This window comes from Chenopodium album, chromosome 3 (genome assembly GCF_948465745.1).
Source record: "Chenopodium album chromosome 3, dcCheAlbu1.1, whole genome shotgun sequence".
Taxonomy (NCBI): domain Eukaryota; kingdom Viridiplantae; phylum Streptophyta; class Magnoliopsida; order Caryophyllales; family Amaranthaceae; genus Chenopodium; species Chenopodium album.
Genome location: NC_137836.1, coordinates 82,501,107 through 82,525,075, shown reverse-complemented (window position 1 = coordinate 82,525,075; position 23,969 = coordinate 82,501,107). Strand labels below are relative to the sequence as shown.

The 23,969-nt window shown below is 35.4% G+C and overlaps 3 protein-coding genes across 3 annotated transcripts; 1 reads left to right on the top strand and 2 right to left on the bottom strand.

Annotated features, from left to right (window-relative positions):
- Positions 1-126: 126 nt before the first annotated feature.
- LOC145624532 (putative histone H2B.1) lies at positions 127-4,295 on the bottom strand. The gene is made up of 2 exons (XM_081677582.1): positions 3,775-4,295; positions 127-783 (listed from the first exon to the last, which is right to left on the bottom strand). The coding sequence occupies exons 1-2, from the start codon at positions 4,211-4,213 to the stop codon at positions 350-352; spliced, it is 873 nt and encodes a 290-aa protein (XP_081533708.1). The 5' UTR covers positions 4,214-4,295; the 3' UTR covers positions 127-349.
- A 9,359-nt stretch (positions 4,296-13,654) lies between these two features.
- Positions 13,655-14,470, bottom strand: LOC145625524 (uncharacterized). Its single transcript, XM_081678543.1, has one exon. The coding sequence runs from the start codon at positions 14,468-14,470 to the stop codon at positions 13,655-13,657; it is 816 nt and encodes a 271-aa protein (XP_081534669.1).
- Positions 14,471-16,080: 1,610 nt separating this feature from the next.
- LOC145624531 (small ribosomal subunit protein uS8z/uS8w-like) lies at positions 16,081-18,072 on the top strand. Its single transcript, XM_081677581.1, has 4 exons — positions 16,081-16,238; positions 17,142-17,292; positions 17,424-17,584; positions 17,788-18,072. Exons 2-4 carry the CDS (start codon positions 17,160-17,162, stop codon positions 17,884-17,886), a joined length of 393 nt encoding a protein of 130 aa, XP_081533707.1. The 5' UTR covers positions 16,081-16,238; positions 17,142-17,159; the 3' UTR covers positions 17,887-18,072.
- The last annotated feature ends 5,897 nt before the right edge of the window (positions 18,073-23,969 follow it).

Genomic DNA, 23,969 nt, shown 5'->3' with positions numbered 1-23,969 from the left:
ATAAGTCAATAAATGACATAAGGAATTGAATTTCAACGATTTATACTACTGATGAAATTATATTTAACAATTAACCATTAAACATTATTAACAATTATAAAAATCGCAAATTAGCAATCCAGAAGATAAAAATTAAGTACCATATAATTATAATAGGCATTTAATATATCATAACTGCATCAAGCTAATACATAAACAGAAACATAATGATAAAATCTAAAGACCTAATAATAATAGACATAATCATAAAAACTTAATCTAAAACCCTAACCCTAATTTCATAACCACCAAACCGATAAATACAACCATAACCACCACAAACTCCACAAATCCAACCTCAAACCCTAATTTAAGAGCTAGTAAACTTGGTAACAGCCTTAGTACCCTCAGAAACAGCATGCTTAGCCAATTCACCAGGAAGAACAAGTCTCACAGCAGTCTGAATCTCCCGAGAAGTAATCGTCGGCTTCTTGTTGTAACGAGCGAGTCTAGCAGATTCCTGAGCAAGCTTCTCGAAGATATCGTTGATGAAGCTGTTCATGATGCTCATCGCCTTACTGGAAATTCCGATGTCAGGGTGAACCTGCTTCAGAACCTTGAAGATGTAGATCTTGTAGGTTTCGACGCTCTTCTTGTGACGCTTCTTCTTCTTGTCTCCGGCGGCTGCTCCGGCCTCCTTTGGAAGCTTCTTGCCGGCTTTTGGCTTCTTCTCTGCCGGAGCCTTCTCAGCGGCGGCGGCCTTCTTCTCCTCTGCTGGCTTCTTCTCGGCGGGCTTCTTCTCTCCCTTAGGCGGCATTTTTGAGGTTTTTTTTTAGAGAGAAAAAAGTGAGAAATTGGGGGAGATGATGAGAGAGAACTGAAAATGAATTAAGATGAGAATGAGGGTTAAAAGAATGGAAGAAGTGTTTATATAGATGGGAGAGGTTGGTTCTGATTGGTTGATGGGAGTATACACGGATCGATGACGTGGGTGGTTTAGGATAGTGAAAGTTTTGGAATTTTTGGATTTTCCGCCTTTTTTATTTTGGGAGATTTCGTCATTTTCGCGCCTGGTAATTTGGAAGTACCGGCTTTGGTTCTTACTGGATTGGGCTTTTTCTATGATTGGGCTTTATAAAGTAATTTGCACTTGTCATGGAAAATTGGAAACTATTTCATTGTAATCTTCCATAGTTCCATGGCAAGATGTAGTACTAAAATTAATGGAAGAAATTGGGACTCATGAAGAATAGTGGACATCTTATAGTTTCTCACTTTCTCCCTAACTTCTCTTCAAACCCTAAACGAAATGTTATTATAATGAGTATTGAAATTGTTTTATACATTCGGGTGTTCGGTGTACCTAAGAGTATTTTTTGCTCAATTTGATGATTATTGTTCATTTTATCATTGAATGAACAAACAAATATTCTTAGGGTGTGTTTTATTCGCCTGATTTTTACTTATCTGAACTTAACTGAACTTATCAGCCTTTATCTGAACTTATCTGAACTTATTACACCTTATTAACACTTATTTTCACTTATTAAACCTTATTAACACTTATAAGACTTTATTAGACATTATTTGTCATTCTTGAAACATATTGTGTAACATATTGGTGATATGAGTATATATATAACAATATATTAAAATTAAAGCAATAAAATATGAAAATATTAGCATTTTTTAATATATTAAACTTGTTGATTTGCTTAACTTTTATATAAGCAAAATTTATCTAGTCTTACCATAACTTATGAGTATAACGTTACTTTAATTTTATTTTTTATGCAAATGTTACTTTATTCTTATATGAAATCATGATAATAAAACACATAAGATTTTACAAAAAAAAAAAAAAAAAAAAAAAAGTGAAAAGCAATCTTGATTAGTAATAACTCTATATAAATATAATAAGTGGAAATAAGGTGAGGAGAACGTTAATTTAGAACTTATTAACCCTAAACTTATCTGAACTTATTAACCCTTATCTGAACTTATTAAACCTGAAATAAGTTAAAATAAGGTGAACAGAACAGACCCTTAGTTGTACCATATATCCGGGTGTATATTACAATCTCTCTAATGAGTCCTTTCACCATTTTGAACAATTCTTATTTTATGTTTGTCAATTTATTACAATGAATTAATTTTCCTATCATCAATAAATAAAAATAATAAAAACATGATATAATTAAAGAACAAACAAAGTTAACTTTAACAAGATCTCGTATAATAATAGTTTTTTTATTTAAATTATAACTCATATATAGCATATGCAAGTAGCTTGATAAACAAAGTTTTTCAAGTAAAAAAAATAAAGAAGTAACAAAATTTTAGGAATTTAAGGATTAAAGGGTAATATTTAATAGCTACCTTGCACACGGAGTATTTACAGGCAAAGGCTAAACTTCCACGAGACTATGGCCTTCACCCTATTCTAAGGATATATGACCCTATCAGGTGGTGAAGTTGACCTTGAAATTTTTATATAATTCGACATTGTACTTGGAACACAAGCTTTGCCACAAGCTTTGCCACAATCTAGCCGGAATTATAAGTTAAATACACATTTGAAGTTATAAAAATTTAATAAACAACTCATCTTCAAAATGTCATAATTTTCTCGTCGTTTGTCAATATTTGGCGCATGACCTATCACTACAAGTATAGTTTACAACCCAATGGAAATCACTCCATTATCATTTATGGATTAAAAGTCATAAAAAAAATAGTTGGCAATAGTCAGTTTCATCATTGATTCATTTCTTTTGATATGGTTATGCTTTTCCTATGCTTTATTTTAAGTTGAAATTATCCATTAATTTAGCTACCTTCTATATCAAAGCTCACTATACACAACTTAGCCAATCATAGTCCATCCCTTGGAGTCCATCAAAACACACAAATGAAGAGTAATAAAGCACAATTTGAGCAAATAACACATATTTGCATCTAACCCCTAACTTAAAATAGTACTCTGTAGTGTGTATAGATAAGGACTTATTCCTTTGCATTTGGCATTCATAAAAAAGTTAATGAATTGTTTGTGGATCTTTGTTTTTGAGTAATGATATTTGTTAATGAATGACAAATCAAAATTTGAATCAATTTTCAACAATTATATCTCAATAATGAAAACAAGTCAATAATGTTAACTTCAAATGTCTATTGATGTATAACAAGGGGTCAATTTTCTTAGTATAAAAAATAAATCGGGACTCTAGTATGCAAATGGCATAATGAATTATCGAGTGTTCATGTTTGTATAATAATTTCTTCTCTTAAAAGGTCTTAGTTGCAACAATCCTTAATTGAGAGGTTCAGAAGCCTAAATTGAAACGATTAATGTCCAAAAACCAGTCTATTTAAAAATGAGAACAGTTAAAATTAAGCACCATTAACATCTTCGTCAATTAGGTCATATACTAAATTTCAATCAACAGTTTAAACACTTAATCACATATCTTCAAAATGCTGAGATTCTCCGACGAATAATTTGCTAATACCTTAACACAAACAGAAAATCTTTCTCAGAATCCAACCAAAATATTGAACATCAAACAGAGCAGATCGAATTAACACAATCGGCAATTGGAATGTAAAATTGAGAAATTATTCAACAATCTATTGAAAACAAAACATTTAGATCCTTTAACATTCCATATATCTGCAATTTTACAAAAGCAAACCCTAATCAAACAACCAAACTGCAGAAACTAGAAACCCTAATTAGAACAACCTAAATACACAAACAACTCTGTAAATTCATCCCTAAATCAATTTAAGAGCTAGTAAACTTAGTAACAGCCTTAGTCCCCTCAGAAACGGCATGCTTAGCGAGTTCTCCAGGAAGAACAAGCCTCACAGCAGTCTGGATCTCCCGAGAAGTAATCGTCGGCTTCTTGTTGTAACGAGCGAGCTTCGCAGATTCCTGCGCAAGCTTCTCGAAGATATCATTGATGAAACTGTTCATGATGCTCATCGCCTTGCTGGAGATTCCGATGTCAGGGTGAACCTGCTTGAGAACCTTGAAGATGTAGATCTTGTAGGTTTCGACGTTCTTCTTGTGACGCTTCTTCTTCTTGTCTCCGGCGGCGGCGCCGGCTTCTTTGGGAAGCTTTTTGCCGGCTTTTGGCTTCTTCTCCGCCGGAGCTTTCTCGGCGGCGGCGGCTTTCTTCTCCTCTGCGGGCTTTTTCTCGGCGGGTTTCTTCTCTCCTTTGGGAGGCATTTTGGGGATTTTTAGAGAGAGAGAGAGTGGTGATTTGGGATAAGAGAGAGAAAGTGTGGTGATAAACGACAGCGAGATGTGAATGATAAGATTTTAAGGAAATGGGGAAGTTTATTTATAGGAAAAGGAGGATGTTTCTGATTGGATGTTGAGAGTTTACACGGATCGCTGACGTGAATGATTCATGACGTTTTGGTGATTATTCGTTTTCCGCCTTTTTTGTATTGGGAGATTTTTGTAATTTCGCGCCGCTTCATTCAGTTGGCTTGCTAAATAGGATTTGGCCCTTTAACAATCCAATTCAGAATATCAATTTCATGGCTTCATAAAAATAAAAATTCAATTTCAATCCAATTGGATGTTATTTCGGGTATCAAGCGATAACCGTACCTCAAGGCTCAAGTACTGTAATACATCTCATAAAAGAGGTTGTACAGAGTTTGGTCTGGATCATAACCAAATCAGACCAAATCGCATTTTAGCGGTTTGGTTTGGTTTACGATTTGGTTTCGATTTTTTGGGAAATGCGGTTTGGTTTGGTTTTTCAAAAATTATAAACCAAACCAAACCGTAAACCAGTAAACTGCATTTTAATATTTATATAATATTTATAAAAATTAAAATAGTTATTAGTTATTTTAAAAAAAAAAAAAAAAAAAAAACATGAAAAATCATTACAAGACGGTCAGTAATTCAGTATAATACTATACTCCAAGATCAGTTTAGCTCCGGCAATCATTGATATCGCATAATGCAGCCCCTGATGTTGTCAAGTTGCTGCCAATTATTAAAAACTATAATGTAGTATGAATTATTATTTTTTTTTGGACAAATGTATTATGTTTTTTTCCACTGTTAAATTGTTATGTATTATTTTTATTATGTGTTATTGTGTTAGCACTTGATTAGTTGGTTGTTATTTTTATTAAAACTTTGTAGTATAATTTAATCCGTTTGGGCTAATTATTTGAACTTTATTATAAATTTATTAATATTTGACAATTTTTAGGAAAAAATGTCGTCTCATCATAAACCGCATTATTACGGATTGGTTTGGTTTGGTTTCAATATTAATATGGTTTGGTTTGGTTTGGAAAATTGACCAAACCGCACCAAACCAGACCATGTTCATCCCTACTCATAATTGCTTTAAAATGATTTGATATATTATTCATATCAACAAGATGCATCTTCCTTTTAGGGAGCTCACATGATAAAATGCTCCATAATTAAGCGTGTTTGGCTGAGAGTAGTCTTAGAATGGGTGAGGACAAAATGCGCCGAAAACACTCATGTTGGTCTGTGAGGACAATTATTGGCCCTTGATGCACATTTCGTGACAATAGGCCCCTCCTTAATTTGTTTGGGGTCGGGGTGTTACAAATAGTCAAGTCCTAAGGGCCTGTTCTATTTAGCTTATTTTCAAAGTTCGGTTCTTAATTTTCTTCTCTCGTAAAATGTTCATTTCAGTTCTTAATTTACTTATTTCATAAAATATTAAATTCAGTTCAGTTAATCAAAACAGGCCCTACGACCTAAGCAATGAACATTGATGTAATTCTTGATTAGGAATATAAAACTTAGGGTTGATACCTTAATTGATGCTTAACCTACACATAAAAGTTGTTAAACTAAGCTAATTGCCTGCATACTAATATATTGTCATACTGGGTATTGCAATCTTCTTTCAAAATTATAAGCAAATACATGAATTGAACACACTATAAATAACTAGAAAACTTTAAAAGATATGTTTTAAAAATAAATGAATTAAATGTACTTTGAATTACTAATCTACTATGTACGGAGTACTATTTATAATAGTCGTAAATGTCTTGCCTATTGGGTTAACAGTCTTAAGACCTTTGAACTATGTAACTCGTAAGCCCTTCGTTATGCAGGTCAATCTAATTTCCTCAAGGATAAAATTATGAGAGATGTAGAACTTCCCATTTTATCACTTTCATAAAGTTGTACTAAACTTTGTAATTTATTGTGTCATGGGTAAATGTTGTAGTTATTAATACTTGATATGTGTGACATTCTTTGATTACATCTATGTGTGAATGTTGATCAATTTAAGAGGCAGATGTATCCTTTATACTCCAGTTACTCATTTCATTGTTGAAATGCTTGGTTTACAATTGACTACTTTGTAGTTAACAACTTATCATTGTTATACTAGTATAATATTACTTAGGTTTAGGGGTACTATTTTGCTCATTTGAGCCATGCATGTTCAAATCTGATGGAGATTTGTTTATAAATAAATAAAAAATAAATAAAAAAAAATACAAGTGCATGACATGCAATGAGAAGCAAATGGAATGGGGGCCATGTGGCATAAAGAGAAGTTGAGTGGGTGTTTCGTGACACATATACGTTATTAGGAACACTTTTTAATTAATAGATTATTTATTAAATGCTACATCATTGTTTGAATTCCTTAACATATACTAAGTATTATTTTGCTCAAAATAAGACAATAATTACAAAGATAAACACGGTGTTGATATAGTGAGTAGATGTGGATAGCGGTGAATAAAGCAGAAGTAAGTATAAAGGAGCCTTGACTGAGTCGATCACAAAAAAAGGTGAATTGTTTGTAGTTTGCAATGTTGGGCGTAAACTATAATACTTGCCGGCAATTGAATACAATTCAATTATGGTCTGTTTGGTATCAAGGATTTCATTTGAAATTCTGATTTGGGCCAAATGAGTTGTTTGGGTAATACAAAAATTTGAAATTCTGATTTGGGTCAAATCCAAGCCATGAATTAATTATATCCAAATCAATGAATTGCAAATTCTATCTCATAAGATGTCGTTTCAAATTCTCACAGGTTAAAAATATTACCCCAATTTCTCTCTCCTAGGTCTTTTTAGGTTTCCCCAATTTTTTTTCTCTCTCCTCCATTGAAGCAACTTCTTAGCTCTCTCTCCTCCGTCGATGTACTCTGTATTACTGAAGACTCTATCCTCCATTAAAGCAGCTTGTTTGCGTTCTCCTCGATCGAAAAGTTACTAAGGGTTTTTTTTTTAAAAAAAAAAAAACAAACAATTTTCAGACCACCGACCACCATTGATATGTTACTTTGAATCACAATTTGGGTTGATTGATGTCATAATCTAAATAATGACTGTAGATTTTGGTTGATTGATGCCGATTTCTCATCTAATTGAGTCAACAATTTGGGGATTTGGATGAACATGAGGAGGAATGAGATTTGGATGAACAAGTTGGGGGATTTGAATGTCAGGGAGAGTAAGCAAGGAAGAGAGAATTTTGATAAATTTGAAATTCTAAGTTTTTTCCAAACAGAGAATTTGGAATTGAATGTCATTAATTCAAATTCCAAATTTGAAATTCTAGATTTCAAATGAAATGATTGAATCCAAACACAACCTTAGCGTAATTGCTAACGTACTAATTAAAGTTATGTTAAATTGCAATTTTCTAGCAATAGTTTTCTAACTTGCTAAAATTTTAATATGTTGATTCCAACATTGTGAACCAAACATTAGGTAAGGAGATGATACTCATCTTAGAAATGAACAAGGTACTAAGAATCAAGTTTTAACCCCATACCATACCACTCTTGTTTCATTATTGATTTCAAAGTTTCAAACTCATACCAGGTTGGGAACCAAACGCCTCCTTAGCACAATACCATACTTCATCCATTTGCCTTTTGTTTTTTTAGAGGAGAAATGTTAGCAGAAATTTTATTTCATGTCAAGTTCCGCTAAGTCTAAAAGACCTTGCGGGAAAGAGCTATACAAGTTCCGAATAATTAGGCGTGTCCCATCTCGCAACAAGATGAGCAAGCGTATTTCATGCTCTACAAACATGAGAAAACTTAAAAGCATGAAACGTTTTAGCTAAATTACAGACATCATAAAAAATCAACCATAGTTGATAGTAATCAAGATCAGCCTTGTTTACTATGCAAGTGACATTTGTAACATCGCTTTCAACCCAAATCTGCTCGTGCCCCATCCTCATAGCCATTTTATAGCCAAAACGTACTACAACAAACTCTGCAATCTCAACAGGAAAGTGCGTAGGGGTCCTTTTTGTATCAGCCCACACAACATCCCCATCTTCATTTCTTGCAATCGCACGTAGGCCTCCAGCACTACCAACCCCGATATGGGCATCAACATTGATTTTAATGTACCTAGGTTGAGGGCAGTACCACTTGGAGACAGTAGCAGGTTCCGGGAAGCTCACATGGTTGAAAACCTTGCTCGCATAAGAACAATAATCTTGCACCATTCTCATAAATCCGTCAGCAATCATACACACATCAAGGCGATTGTTGTCATGCACCCTTTGATTTTTGCAGAACTAAACAACCCAAGCAATGGTCATTACCTTTCTAAGCACATTTATGTCAACCTTCTTGTCCATACAAAGCAACCATTCAACAAAGTTTGTTTGCATCGGAGAGTCTGCAATTAGCATTGCTAGGTCATATTTCACCCAAGCTTGCTGCACTTCCGGGCAATCAAAGAGGGAGTGAGAAATTGTTTAAAATTGTTACATTGGCCTTTTATTGTCTATTTGGCATGTTTTCAAATAAAAATATTTTTTTTTTTTTTGACGGGAAACGCAAGCAATATTATTAACCTTCAACTAGGCACGAATCGGCCACAACCAGATGAGTTACATCATGAGGATAATCCTCCAACCAAACTCTAAAGTCAATATAAGAATTACATAATTTGGCTAAGCTATGAGCCACCTTATTGCCTGAACGCTTCACAAAAGAAAAGGAGCACATATGACATGATCGAGCAAGCAAGAGGATGTCATTGACGATCCTCCCAAAGGCATTTGTTGTGACAGTAGCCTTCAATAAATGATAAAAAAGCTTTAAGCAATCCGTCTCTAGACAAATCCTCAAGAAACATGCTTCCATCGTAACTTGTAAGGCATGCCTCATAGCCATTGCTTCCATAACATCCACTTCATAACACCCCTCCATTCTCATACACATAGCTGCAACTACATCCCCAACATGATCACGCATCACCCCTCCAAAACCAACAACTAAAGGAGACAAAATTGCTGCATCTGAATTTACTTTGATGACCCCAACTGGATGGGGTTTCCACTCGGTTTCAAGGGTCACAGCAGGGGGGCGTATAGTGCTGACTTCCATAGCTACCTCATACTCTCCAAGTAAGCTCACAGCCTTACGAATAACTTCGGTTCCCTCGATCTTCTTCTTCTGGAACGCCCAACCATTCCTACGCAACCATATACCCCAAGCTACACACCAAAACAAACTCCACCATTTCATATCCTTACAAACCTTATGAATCGAGAGACACCACTCTCTAAAAGTCTCACCATTATAGTTCTCAATATTCAGCCTTAATGGAGAAGTATACCAAATCAAACTTACCCCTTCACATTTCACAAGCATATGAAGCATACCCTCTTTTTCACTACCACACATTGGGCACCAAGTATCTATCTCCATTCCTCTTCTTGCAAGGTTGTCACGAGTTGCCAGGGCATTCTTAATGGATCGCCAAGCAAACATTTTAATTTTCTGAGGAACATCCATTTTCCATATCATCTTCCAATCAAAAGAGAGTCTATCATTCGAAGTCGATGTCGTATCCTGATTCTGCCCAACAGTGAGCATATTATATGCGCTTTTAACCGTGAAACATCCATCCTTCGAATAGTGCCACATCCAAAAATCTTTACTATCGAACATAGAAATAGGGATATTTCGAATAGCACTCACCTCCATTTCAGAGAAGTTGGCTTTAAATTGATCAACATCCCAGCATTTATTACAATCCCACAATTGGCGCACATACACAGGACAGTAGCCAGACTCGGGCTGGCTTGAAGCTACAGTAAATCCCCTAAGGGTCGGTATCCATGGATCACTCCAGATATGAGTCGAAGATCCATCTCCAACATTTCTTCTAACCCCCCTCATTAACACATCTCTAGCACCAAGGATGGATTTCCAAGTGTAACTCAAGCTCGGTTGAACTTTTGCATCTTTGAAAGTCGAGTGAGGGAAGTATTTACCTTTTAACACCTTAGCCATGAGGGAGTCCTCATTTGAGAGGATACGCCAAGCTTGCTTAGCTAAAAGGGCCTTGTTAAAATTTTTCATATTTCTAAAGCCGAGACCCCCTTGACTCTGTGGAACATACATTTTCTCCCAAGCAACCCAACAAATCTTATTTTCCTCTCGTTGTTGCCCCCAAAAAAATTGTCGACACAATTTTTCAACAATATTCAAGATACTAGCCGGGATCAAGAAACATTGCATAGCATATGTAGGGATTGCTTGTGCAATAGATTTAATCAAAACTTCCTTACCGACTTGAGACAAATATTTCTCCTTCCACCCTTTGAGTTTTTTCCAAATCCGATCCTGAATATTCTAGAAAACCTGTTTTTTAGACCCTCCAATGTAAGTTGGAAGGCCCAAATATTTATCATGTCCTTCGACGGCCTTAAAAGATAACTTCATCTGAAGCATATTTTTCCGTTCTTGATCTATGTTTCGGCTAAAAGACACCTCTGATTTGTCCATATTCAGTTTCTGACCCGAAGCAATCTCATAGGTAGAAAGAATACCAAGCACCTTCTCAACCTTCTCTTCCGTCGCTCTCACGAATAGGAGACTATCATCAGCAAAAAATAGGTGAGAAATTGGCTTAACATGTCGACCAATTTTCACCCCATGAATAAGACTCTTGTTCTCCGCATATCTAAGCAACGCAGATAGCCCTTCCGCACACAAAATAAACAAGAAAGGGGAAATGGGATCTCCTTGTCTAAGCCCCCGAGTGGACTTGAAAGTTCTCAACGATTGCCCATTGACAAGAACATCAAAAGAGGCAGTACTCACACATTTCATTACCAAGCTCACAAAATTATCCGGCACACCCAACTTCAACATCATATCCTGCAGAAATTTCCATTCAACTATATCATATGCCTTACTCATATCAAGCTTGAGCCCAAGGTACCCTTTTTTGCCCTTCTTCTTCTTTCTTAGATAATGGAAGCACTCATAGGCAACTAGCACATTGTCTGTTATCAATCTTCCCGGAACAAAGCCACTCTGCGACTCATGGATGATGTTAGGAAGAACTATTTTTAGCCTATTGGCTAACACTTTTGTGATAATCTTATACAACACATTACACAAACTAATAGGTCTATAATCAATAGGAGACACACATTCTTTTTTTTTTCGGAATTAATACAATGTGAGTCTGATTAATAGAACCTATATCCCCATTATTATTCAAAATATCTAACACTTTCCCCACTACATCATTCCCTACAATATCCCAAAATTTCTGAAAAAACACGGCGGACATACCATCGGGCCCGGGGGCCTTTGTAGGGTGCATTTGAAACAGGGTTGTATGTACCTCCTCTGCTGTGAATGGGGCTGCTAGGCTCGAGTGTTGTCTATCATCAACAATCCTGCTCACCTTATCAAGCACCGGCTCCACTTCAATATTGCTATTCATAGCGAACAAGTCTTCAAAAAAATTAACAAAAATTTCTGAAATTTGTTCCTCCTCCTTATAAGTGTTCCCGGCCGCATCTTGCACACATCTGATATTATTTTCCTCTTCTCTTTGCTTGGCTTTTTGGTGAAAGAAAGAATTGTTCTTGTCCCCATGCTTAAGCCAATCTTGCCTACTTCGTTGTTTCCAATACATCTCCTCTCTTCTTTCCAGTTCATCCATGCGATCATCAAGGGCTCTCATTTGTGCTATCACCTCTACTGTTTGAGCTTCACCCATAAGGACCTTCATTTGAGCCTTACACGCCTTCAATTCTTCAATAAAATCCCCAAACTTATCCCTACTCCAAGCACTCAGTCTCGTAGAAGTGAAAGCAATTTTAGAGCACAAATCTCCACCATAATCCCAAGCCTCAGCTATAATATTTGCACAATTCTCATCCCGAAGCCACATTTCCTCACTACTAGAAAACAGCTAAATAACGACGGAAATTTTCCGTCGGAAACACCCTGTTTTCCGTCGGAAAACTCGTTTCCGACAGAATTCCGTCGTAACTAGTTGTCGGAAAACTATTCGTAGGAAAATGGGCTTTTTCCGACGGAATTTCCGTCGGAAACACTATTCTGACGGAATTTCCGACGGAATTCAGTCCGCCGGAAAATATTTTCAGGCCCGAGAAAGTCCGTCGCAAGTTTCCGACGGACTGAGTTCTGTCGGTATGTTGCGACGGAAATTCCGTCGGAAAATTATTTTAAAAAAACAAAAAAAAACGCCTCGCACCACCCCACCACCAGCCCACATCACCAGCAACCACCCTGCACCACCAGACGGCCAGACCCCACTGCACACCCTTTTCCCACCTTCAAACATCACCACCAACACCCACAGCAACCGTTTTCCCACCTTCAAACACCACCACCGACACCCAAACCAGCCACCAATCCACCTTCAAACACCGCCACCGACACCCACCCTAGCCCCTTCCCACCTTCAAACACCACCACTCCAAAAATAAACCCCAAAAAACACAAAATTTAGCAAAAAAAAACCGAAAATAACCCATAATCGAAAATCAACCCAAAAATACGAAAATTGAGACAATAAAATCGAAAAACACCACACAAATAAATCAAAACCAATAGATCTACAAATTTAGCAAGAATTTCATAAAGAAAATTAAAAAAAAAAACGATAATTAACCACAAAAATTATCCCGAACCACAAAAATTATCCCGAACCACAAAAATTATCCCGAACCACAAAAATTATCCCGAACCAAATCTCCATAAAATTTTTAAAACAAATCTCAGAAACCAAAAATACGTAAGAAAAAATTAACATACCTTGAATTTTACCAACAAATCCCCAAAATAGGCTCGAATTTGGGTTTTAAAGGTCAAATTCGACCATGAAAACTCTAGATCTAGAGTTTTCATGGTCGAATTTGACATGAAAAACCACTAATTTCTAGAAATCGGCGAGAAATCGACTTGAACACCACTATACACACTGCCCATTGTCTTGAACACCACCACGAAGAACTAAAGAGAGAAAGAGAAGAGGAAAGAGAGAAAGAAGATGAGGCGCAACGAACAGCCAGCAGGGAGAAGAGGAAGGAGAGAGAAGAAGAGGATAGAGAAGAAGAGAAGAGGAGAGAGAAGAAGAGAAGAGGCGCATGCAACAGGAGAAGAGGGAGGAGAGAGAAGGAGGAGAAAAGGAGAGGAGAAAAGAGAATGGAAACGGCTGAAGGAGAGAGAGGAGGAAATAAAGGTTTTAGGGTTTCTTCAAAGGGGTTTTTTTTTTAAAAAAAAAAATATACATTCCGACGGAATTTCCGTCGGTAATTTCCGACGGATTTAAATTCCGTCGGAAATGGTACTGTACGACGGAAAAATCCGTCGGAAATTTCGACTTTTACGACGAAATTTTGGGTCCGTCGCTATTTGCCTGTTTTCTAGTAGTGTCCTCAAACCGATACAATTTTTTCTTCTTTTTCTTCTTTTGCTTTGAGACGAGTTCTTGGACACAAAGGAGAATAGGAAGGTGATCAGATTTTCTCTTTGTGAGGTGAGTAACGAAAGAACCCTGAAAAGCATCTCTCCAAGTTCGGTTTGCAAGAAATCTATCAAGCCTCTCTTGAATGTTCTCTTCCCCACCTCTATTATTCGACCAAGTAAAGTCATGACCTATAAAACCGAGGTCCTCCAGCTCGCAAACACCAACAGCATCACGCAAGATTTCCGCTTCCTCCATATCAAACACCCTCCCGCCTTGCTTTTCACCCGAGTGAAGCATTAAATTCAAGTCTCCACCACATAGCCAAGGAGTATCGGTTCCCCCCTTTAAAGAAATTAGGAGCTGCCCGGTTTTATATTTATTTTCTTCATCTGGGTGGCCATATATGCCAGAAAACCGCCACTCATCTTGGGTGATTGATCTTACCCTTGCATAAATATGATTCAAAGAGAAAGACCGAATATTGACATCAATACTGTTATTCCATAAAAGCGCCAAACCGCCTCTTCTTCTCCTACCTTCCCCTTCGCAATCCACAATAAAGCAAGAGCTGAATTTTATTTTATATTTTATTTTTTCCATTTCGAACGCTTTCAACTTAGTTTCCATAAGGAACACCATGTGGGGGATTTCAAGAAAAACAATGCGTTTCAACGCATTAATTGCATCGGTACTCCCCAAACCTCTGCAATTCCACGACAAAATATAACTCATTTATCACCAAGAGCCCTATTGGTGGGGCTCGCCACTCTCACAGCATTAGGCACTTGAACTCGCCTCCTTTTTTCTTTCTCAATCGAAACAGTCATCACAGCCTCACTCTCCTCCATAGAATTATCAAGACTCCTTTTTTCTCCTAACACCACTACTCCAGTGCTCATGCTATGATCCATATCCCGTGACACTCTCTTCCACCCTTTCCCTGCCTTCCCATCCCCTTTCATCGCTTCCTCTGTACCACTACTTACCTCCCTGTTCACTGCCTTTCCCGCCCCACTTTCATAGTCAAGCACCTCAGTACTCACTCCCTTTGAACTCTCCTCCATCAGCCCCTTATCACCTATATTAATATCATTGTCGAGGCCAACAACATTGAGCTTATCAGCCATATCAAGAACCCGAGCAATATCATCAGAGCTAGGTGGTTTCTTCTTCGGTTTTGTAACAAATAGGACCTTAGCCCCTGCCATTCGATCAGACCCACCCCCCTCATCGCTCACACTTGAAGTATACTTCCAAGGTGAGGCTTTCATCCACGCCCCATAAGAAGTAACTGGATTTTCAGCATCCCTGTACTCCTCGCAATCTTTCATTCCATGTCCCATTAAACCACAACAAAAACAAAATAAAGGAGGCTTTTCATATTTAACTTCAAACAATTCTTCTATCCCCCCTCTTAATTTTAATTTAACATGCTTAGCCAAAGGCTTTCTCACATCCACAAGTACTCTAATACGGATAGACCTATCAATGCCTACTTTCGCAGCATTGTCCAGTTTAACAAAAACCCCCAACTTATTACCAATTTTCTCCACATTACTCACATTTAACCTTCCCTTGAGGGGAAGATCATACACCCTTACCCACATAGATAAATGGAAAAGTTGAGTGTCAGAGGGTTTTACCGAATCAGACGCCTCGCCAAGGATAAGAGCATGCCTGTCGAAGTGCCAAGGTTGGTCATCCAGGACCCTACTTTTGTCGCGCCAAGTTCTTATCAATGCTAGTGATGTCTACTCCATGCTTAGGCTGCCAAACTCCTTTCATCGTATTAATGAAGGCGTTGACATTAACAGTCCTATTGGTCCAAATCTTCCCAACTAGGGCAAGTTCGACCCTCGCATCATCATCGTCTTCGCCTTCAACATCCCAGTCAATAACATCGTTTACATCATCAAAGGGTTCTTTATTAAGATTAATTTTGACAACTCCTTCAGAGTTATCAATAATCGGGCTAGAATTAGTCTCCACGCCAGAAATTGTGATCGATTTATTTGTGTCTCTATGATTGAGGAGACCAAACAAGACAAAATTATGAAAAAACAAGCACCAATAGAGAAACTCGACCCAAAAATCGAGAAGACACCTTGAAAATTCAGGAAACCCTAGTCAAGGAGACTAGAACCAAACCCTCCCAAGGAAAACCATGAGGCAATAGTTCAAGAACAAAAGAGTACCAAAAAAAAAAAACTTAAAATGTTCAATTAAAGGCCATTTCATCTACAGTAAACCAACACCAATACCAAGTAGAGTCCACCAAATTATAAAAGTTCAACCCATTAACCGAAGCTTAAGAGAATTCGGCCCATTACATTGGTCCAACACTTTTTACTCACTCACACACTGACTTCGCCTCATTCGTAAAGAGTGAAAGCTGCTTAACAAAAACAAAGCGCAACACTTTTGAGCTACCAAAACCCTAATTCTTCTTGAGTTTGCCTCCCTGTGTTCTTCGCGCAGAAACCTCGCTTTTTTCGTCCAGGTATAATCTCTCTCTTCCTCGTACTTCTTCTGCTACTAATTTAATCTGGTTTTATTTTAATCAAGCTATTATTGTTTAGATCCTCTTGATTTTTTTGTTAATTCAGTTTTCTGTGGTTATTTTTTTCATCAAATAATGGATAGTATGTTGTTGTTCATTTATAATTATTATCTAAGTGATTGGAATTTCAATTTGTTTTCTTTACCAGCTTGTATTTTTGATTGTTGTGTTGAATTTACTGAGGATGATGTATATATATATATATTGGTGATACTTTGATTGTATGATTTCAGTAGAAAGGGTGTTAATGGTTTTGATCTGGGAAATTCGTTGAATTTATGTTGTACTTGTCCCCTTAAAACTGCTGATTATTATTTATTTTTTAAAATGTATTTTTCTTTCTGTTATAGGGTTATAAATGATGGTGATTTATCGAAATATCGTTTGATTTTACATCCTTAATTTCCTCTAAATTGCAAATGAATGAGAGTAGCTGCAAATGTAATAAATTATTTATAAACCGTTGAGAATATACTGTTTCGACATGGGTTTTCCCCTGTATCTTTAAGCTAAAGATTGAAGTCAGGTTTAAAATTGTCCAATAGAATTAGAGGCATATAATGGGATTATGTTGAGTTTCCTATTGAATATACATTTGAACTGGTTAAATGTTTATGATTAATGGAGGCTGTGGTTCTCGCGAAGATTATTATATAAGGCTAATTTTATTGACTTTTCGACACTTAGCTGAGTTTTAAAAGTACCTGGATGTGTGAGCATTGACAGTGATAAGCATTTGTTTTTATTTCATTTTTTAAAATTAATCCTGAGTGTTTCATAATTGGCATTGTAATGGGTTCTAATCTTTTGTACATAACTTAATTGTTTCACATCATGTATCAGTAATTTAAGCTTGCAAGGATGGTGAGGACAAGTGTTTTGAACGATGCTCTCAAAACTATGTACAATGCTGAAAAGAGAGGCAAGAGGCAGGTGCTCATTAGGCCTTCCTCAAAAGTGATTATCAAGTTTCTCATTGTCATGCAAAAGCACGGTATAATCTCTTCATACACTTGTCATTAATAGTTTGGTTTTCTCTAGGGGATAATGGGATATACATTAATTAGGCTGTCTGTCCTTACATTTTTGCATTATGTAATATGTATCGTTGATTGCTTTCTACAGGTTACATTGGAGAATTTGAGTATGTTGATGACCACAGATCTGGAAAGATTGTGATTGAACTGAATGGAAGATTAAACAAGTGTGGTGTTATCAGCCCTCGTTTTGATGTCGGAGTCAAAGAGATTGAGTCCTGGACAGCAAGGTTGCTTCCCTCCAGACAGGTTAGATGTAGTAACTTTATCATTAGTCGCTTAAATTGTTTCAGCTATTACTGTTTGAGTTGTTTAACAATAAAATTGTATGTTCTAGCTTTTTTTGTTTATGCCCTCAGAATAAGGCTACGATTTTGTTCTCATGGCTTTTATTTGAGTTACTTTCTTGTCATTTTGAGGCACTTAATCATTATCTGTTCATTTTTCTTCAGTTTGGATATATTGTCCTAACAACTTCGGCTGGCATCATGGACCACGAAGAGGCTAGAAGAAAGAATGTTGGAGGCAAGGTGCTTGGCTTCTTTTACTGATGAGAAGGTTCCATGGATTGACTTCAAATTTTGGATCAGTACTACAACTTTGAATATTTTTGCCTACTCCTATTTTCTTCATGTTTTGAATGTAGTGCCCCGTTTTAATATATCTAGTTTTTCTTGTGTGTACTCTGGTGTGCTTTTTCCTATCAAATTTAATGAGAATTGAGAACTAAAATTTTACTTGCGAGTTGATGAACTTCATGCATCTCTCAATGAAGTGTTCCACATTTTGTTACTATCTCTCAGTGCTGTTATGCGCAGTGAGGAACCAATTTCAAATTCTGGGTGTCATATGTTTTTAATAAAGTATCCAGCAGGCTCACGTTACTGCTGGATCTATTTTAGTTCTGGAATTGGCATTATGTGACATCAGTAACCCTGCCCTGTATGTGATCTTACGTATGTGTAATCTGTGTCTACTTTTGTAGGTTGTAACCCCTGTTCTCTGGAGTAGCTTGTGATAATATATACTATCTCCGATTTTTATTAGTTGCAACTTTGGGGTATTATTTGTGAGATATAAAATATTCTAAAGTTGCAACTAAAAAATATCTGAGGTAGTGTTTGGCTAATGTGGTATTAATAGTCTTTAATACAATGTAGTTATGTAGGTGATAGGAGGGAGTGTAGCCTATATAAGCTGGCTACATAACATACTGACGGTGGGATATCAACTATTTCTTCTAAGGAAATCGAGTTAAGCTAGATTATACCCTGTGTCTGACTCAATGCTGGTCATTCACACTGGATTAGGTTCTTGCAATTGATGAGTCTTGGAGTATATGAGTTCATGGCCCTCAACTCTCACTGTCACTTGGACTGTCTTTTCCGTAGTCTGTAGTAGATGCTTTCAGAATAAGAAATGTCTTTGCCATGTTCATTGACCTCTAGTTTGTATTTGGATAGCTTGATGCTATAATGATGCCCCCTTCTAGCAGAAGTGAAATCTGATGTATGAACAGTAAACATCTCTATATCCAAATCTCAGTCATTGAAGTATTACAATTTTAATGTTGCAGATTTTGAGATATTTATTCACTCTTCAGTGTAGATAAAGAGAGAGACAACTTTCATCTATTTTGTATTCTTTGTAACTGTCAGCAACTACACATCACAGCTTGATCCACTTTCAACCCTGGTAATAGACTAGCAGTGTGTGATGTTACTGTATTGTTTATGACATGATTTTGTGTGATTCTTGGCCTATTGGACTAGCCTATAACATAATCTAGGCAGTTGTACCTTTTTCAGTCTTTCTATTTTTTGTTAAAGCCCGTTTTAGGCAATCGATTGTGGACTCTGGAGGCCGTATGTATGCCAAACTAGGTTATTTTTAGAATTTTAGTACAAAAATATGAGTTAAGGTAGATTATGTGACATCTACTAGGCTTGAAAGTTGATACCAGTCATTGCTGAAAAAAATTGCTCCGAAGTATAGACCTGTGATGAAATGTTGAATAGTTAGATCTGTAGCAGCAGAAATGGAATTGTGGGAATAATGGGAATTAGATGAAAAATTCTTATAGTCTAAGAGCTGGATTGCAGGACTTGCTTTAAAGTTGTTTGCTGGCTGCTATTGCAGTAAATAGTTTAGTTACCCAGTTGAATAATGAATAGGGTTATGTAACATTGTACCCCTATTAGTTGTTTTACCCTATTCAGAAGTTACAGTAAGGTTATGGTGTGCAGATACTCAAGAGTCAAGACAGTAATCTGTGTGATAGCGTTTCTTAGCACTAGTTCATAAACACTTTGGAGTTACTCCGTATCACTTATGAATTTACATGTGTAGGTGTTAAGACTACAGATAAACGCCTTATCCTGGATAGTACAAAATTGATAACATGGACTTTGTATCACATTGATTGCCAAGAGAAGTTCCCAATGGGGCACCATTCATGCAGACAGTGGTCAAGTTACGCTAGGTTACAACACGATTAAAGTTGTACAATGGTGTGCTAATGTTGATGAGAGGGAATAACAATGGCGTAGTATCAGATAGGGCGTCAGGGAAGCCCAGGACTCTTTGAGTAGGTGTAAATTGATTGAGGACCTTAATTAATTTTAGAGTAAAGTATGTTTACCTTGCTAAATGGCCTTCAAGATTATAGTTGGCAGTGTACCTAAAATTGATTAGTCTTAGCAAATGTTGATTGTTTAGCTTGTGGGGAAAACTCACAAGAGTAAAATACTGACTTGTATGTGCCTACTTGACTCCTTACTTTGTTCATTTTGCTCTAGGTTATATTGATTCAGCAAATCGATGATTGGTTAGTACGAGCTTCCTCCGTTTCTTATTATGTGCAACAAAGGGGTATTAATTAATACCCCTTTGTTGCACATAATCAGAAACGGAGGTAGTAATGGAAATCTTTTCAAGTTACTCATGGTCTAATTCATCATTGAGAAATGGCTATAGATTCAGACTTAAATTTCAACCATTTTCGGCTGCCCAAAACATCCTTCACCAGAAAATCACCAATTAAAACGTGCAAATATAGTGTCATCATACAACATTAGTGGTCAATGTTAAGCTTAATTGCTTAAAATACTTTAAAATGAAAAAAGGCCTTTTACTGTAAAAGAAGAAAGGAGTTCATGAGTACATCATAAGCAATATTTGTACTGTTGTACAAGCTGTAAAGGGTTAAAGAGCACTTGCTTTCTCTTCACCTGCAAATCTGAACGCCGCATCACAACCACCTGACTCCGCCGGTAGTGTGATTAGCTATAAACTTGTCCTATGGCTTGAGCTCGTGTGCCATTGTTTAGAATTAATCTTTTTTCCTTCGAAAAATCGCGATAAAACATAGAATGTTTCACTAGCTGATACAACAATTAGGTCTTACGATCAAAGTTTGTTTATACGCTTAAAAAAAGAGTAAATTCATACTGATGAACAAATGCAAGTAAGGAAAGCTATAAAAAACATAAGCTCGAAGTAATTTGATTTATTATTCTTTCGTTACAAAAGGAGAATAAGAGGAATCTAAACTTCTTCTTTACTCCTTTAATTTAACACAGGATGATTAGGAGTATTACCTAATATCATAACCTCTTCTCCCATTCTAAACTCAACCAAAAAAAATAAAATAAAAATATAGAACTTTGCCAAAGGATAGACAGTTGCCCCATCTTTGATAACCCCAACCATAGTCTCAATGATCTTGATGATCATCAACCGAAATCTTCGATCTTTCGGTATTCATCCTCACCATTGCTCCAAATCCTACGCAGGCCTTCTACTTCCATCGAATTCGATCATATTCATGGCTTTGGAGATTGGAGGGATACATAATGAGAATGATAAAATGGATGGGTTTAAGAGGGTTAAGAAATTGTAGAATGGTAATCAATGCTTGAATTTAAAGGAGATGAATGAATGAAATAAAGGATTGTAATGTTTGGTAAAAGGATCAAAGCAAGAGGTATCTACTTAAGCATATTCTTCAAACTTTAAGTTACTATGCTTTCTTTTTTGATGATATAATTTCATTTCATAATTTATGCCACGTCAGTTATTTGATATTATGTGGAAATTGGAATCTACCTAAAGTTTTTCTCCACTCAAGAGGGGAAGGAAGGAGGGGGTAATGGGGGTATGGAGTATACAACTATGCATGCATGTATAAAGTGTCTTTTACCAATTTGTGGCATGTTCAATAGGATTGTGCCTATCAGTTGCCCTTGCTACTTTGTCCAACATCCTAGAGACAAAATTATGATTTAATTAGTACAACTAGTAGTCTTCGTTTTAAGTCATCCGGATTAATAATGCATGCTAAGAGCGTTAATACCTAATTGAGAATCGATCCCAGGATCTCCTGGAATCGGGAGGGAAACTCTAACCACTTGAGCTATACGCCTATACCTCATATTTGTAATTATTTTTAAACGTTGTTTTATTCAAATATGTTCATTTTAGACGTGTAATTCGATTTCCATTCATAAAATTTTCAGCTCTACTTTTGTGACTTTTAGCCCTTGTGTCTTTACTTGAGAACTAGCGTGGTAGAACATTTTTTATAAGGAATTTTATATGGAGTATTTATTTACAGTGACAATACACTCATACACAATAAATTCAAGTAGCTTTAGCCTTATGACTGTTAGGCTCTGTTTGATTCACCTTAATTTTGCTGAACTGAAATTATTTTTACTGAACTGAACTTATTTTTACTGAACTGTGAACTTAATTTTACTGAACTGAAATTATTCTTACTGAACTTAAATTATTTTTACTGAACTGAAATTATTTTTTACTGATTTTCTATTATAATTCTTCTTTAAGAAAACTGAAATTTACTAAACTGAACTTATTTCAAAAACTTTTGTATACATTCGGTTTACACTAATATTAGTGTACATCGAGCAGTATAAGGGTAACTTTTAGCTAATTTTAGGGTAACTTTTTGCCTGTTTTTGGGTAACTTTAAACATAATACAATTTTTATATAAAAAAACAACAAGAAAAGTTTTATAAAGGTAATTTAATTACATTCAATCATTAATAATTGATTTTTAGTCATTTAAAATGTGATTCTTTACGAATAAAGTGTAGATAATTTTTATTTGAATTGGGTTACTTTTATGCATATAGGGGTAACTTTTATTCATTTCAGAGGTAACTTTTAATCACTTTAAGCTATCTTTATAATGGATGTACAATAATTATTGTACACCCGATTTTTTTAAAAGTTTATGAACTCATTTTTATTGAACTGAAATTATTTTTACTGAACTGAAATTAAATTAATTTTACTGAACTGAATTATTTTTACTGAACCGAAATTATTTTTACTTAATATTATTTTTTTAAGGTGAAGAGAACAGGGCTTTAATACATGATTAGTAATACATCATTAATAAGATTTTTTTTTTTGAGGACAATCATTAATAAGAATTTGTGAAACACGTTTCCTAAAAAAAAAAATAAAAAAACCTAAAACAAATTACGGGCATGCTAATGTTGTAATTTTCCTAATTCCGTTCCTGTGAACTTCGGTTTTTTTCTGTCTCCTTTATTTCGCTCCGAAGCAAATCGCGAATTCGAAAACCCAGGGTAGTTCAAGTTTTGGTCATCTTCCGAAAATTTTAAGCTCATTTTCAATTGGTAATTCATCAATGACTAATTAAATATTTGCAGATGACCCCGTCTAATTTTTTTTTTTTTTTTTTTACAGATTATGAAATGTCAACAATAGTTTTTCTCTTTAGTCCAATACTAGGTTAAATCCCGTGCCATGCACGGTCATAATTAAACTTTACAACAAAATTTATAAAGAATGGTGTTAATTCAACAAATTTATCCAAAAAAAAATATTTGTAACAAACTAATAGTCTCTAATTAAAGATATTAATGATCAAAGTTGTGTCTCAACAAATGTGCAAATCCAACCATAACTTATAAAAAAACAGAGAAGTATAACATAATAAAATGATTTGTTAAGTTGTTCATATAAACGTTGTAAGATTTTGTTAAATTATAAGATTTATACAAATTATCCTACCAAAATTATTATTCCTATTTTTAATTAAAATAAATTTAAAGTCAAAGAAAAAAATTATAATAATATTATGATAATCTTGGATGATGATATATGTCAATACCTTAATTTTAAACTATGTTAGTATATTTGTAACTAAAAGATTTATAGTATATAAAATATATGTTGAAAAAGAAAAAAAAATTAATTGAGTATGATTGGATTAAATGTGTTGTCAAAATGGAAATAATTATTATGGTAGGTTATAAAATGGAAGTCATTAAAATTTGGCAAAAAAAAAAAAAAAAAAAAAAAAAAAGGAAAGACAAAAAGGCGGGAAATTTTTTTATAACATCGTGACAAGTGTCACTTTAGGTTCGCTTTTAGTATAAGTTAATTGATAATTACAAATTGCCCTAAAATGACTGTACATTAAAAAATTTTGTAATTTTATTTATAACAAAATAGTAACTCCATTTTTAATAAGTGTGCAACATATATTGTTAACATGTATTTTATGATGATTAGTAGAGGTAAATAGACAAATTTACTTGAAAATCACTAAGAGATAAAATGTAGTGTTTTTTTTTT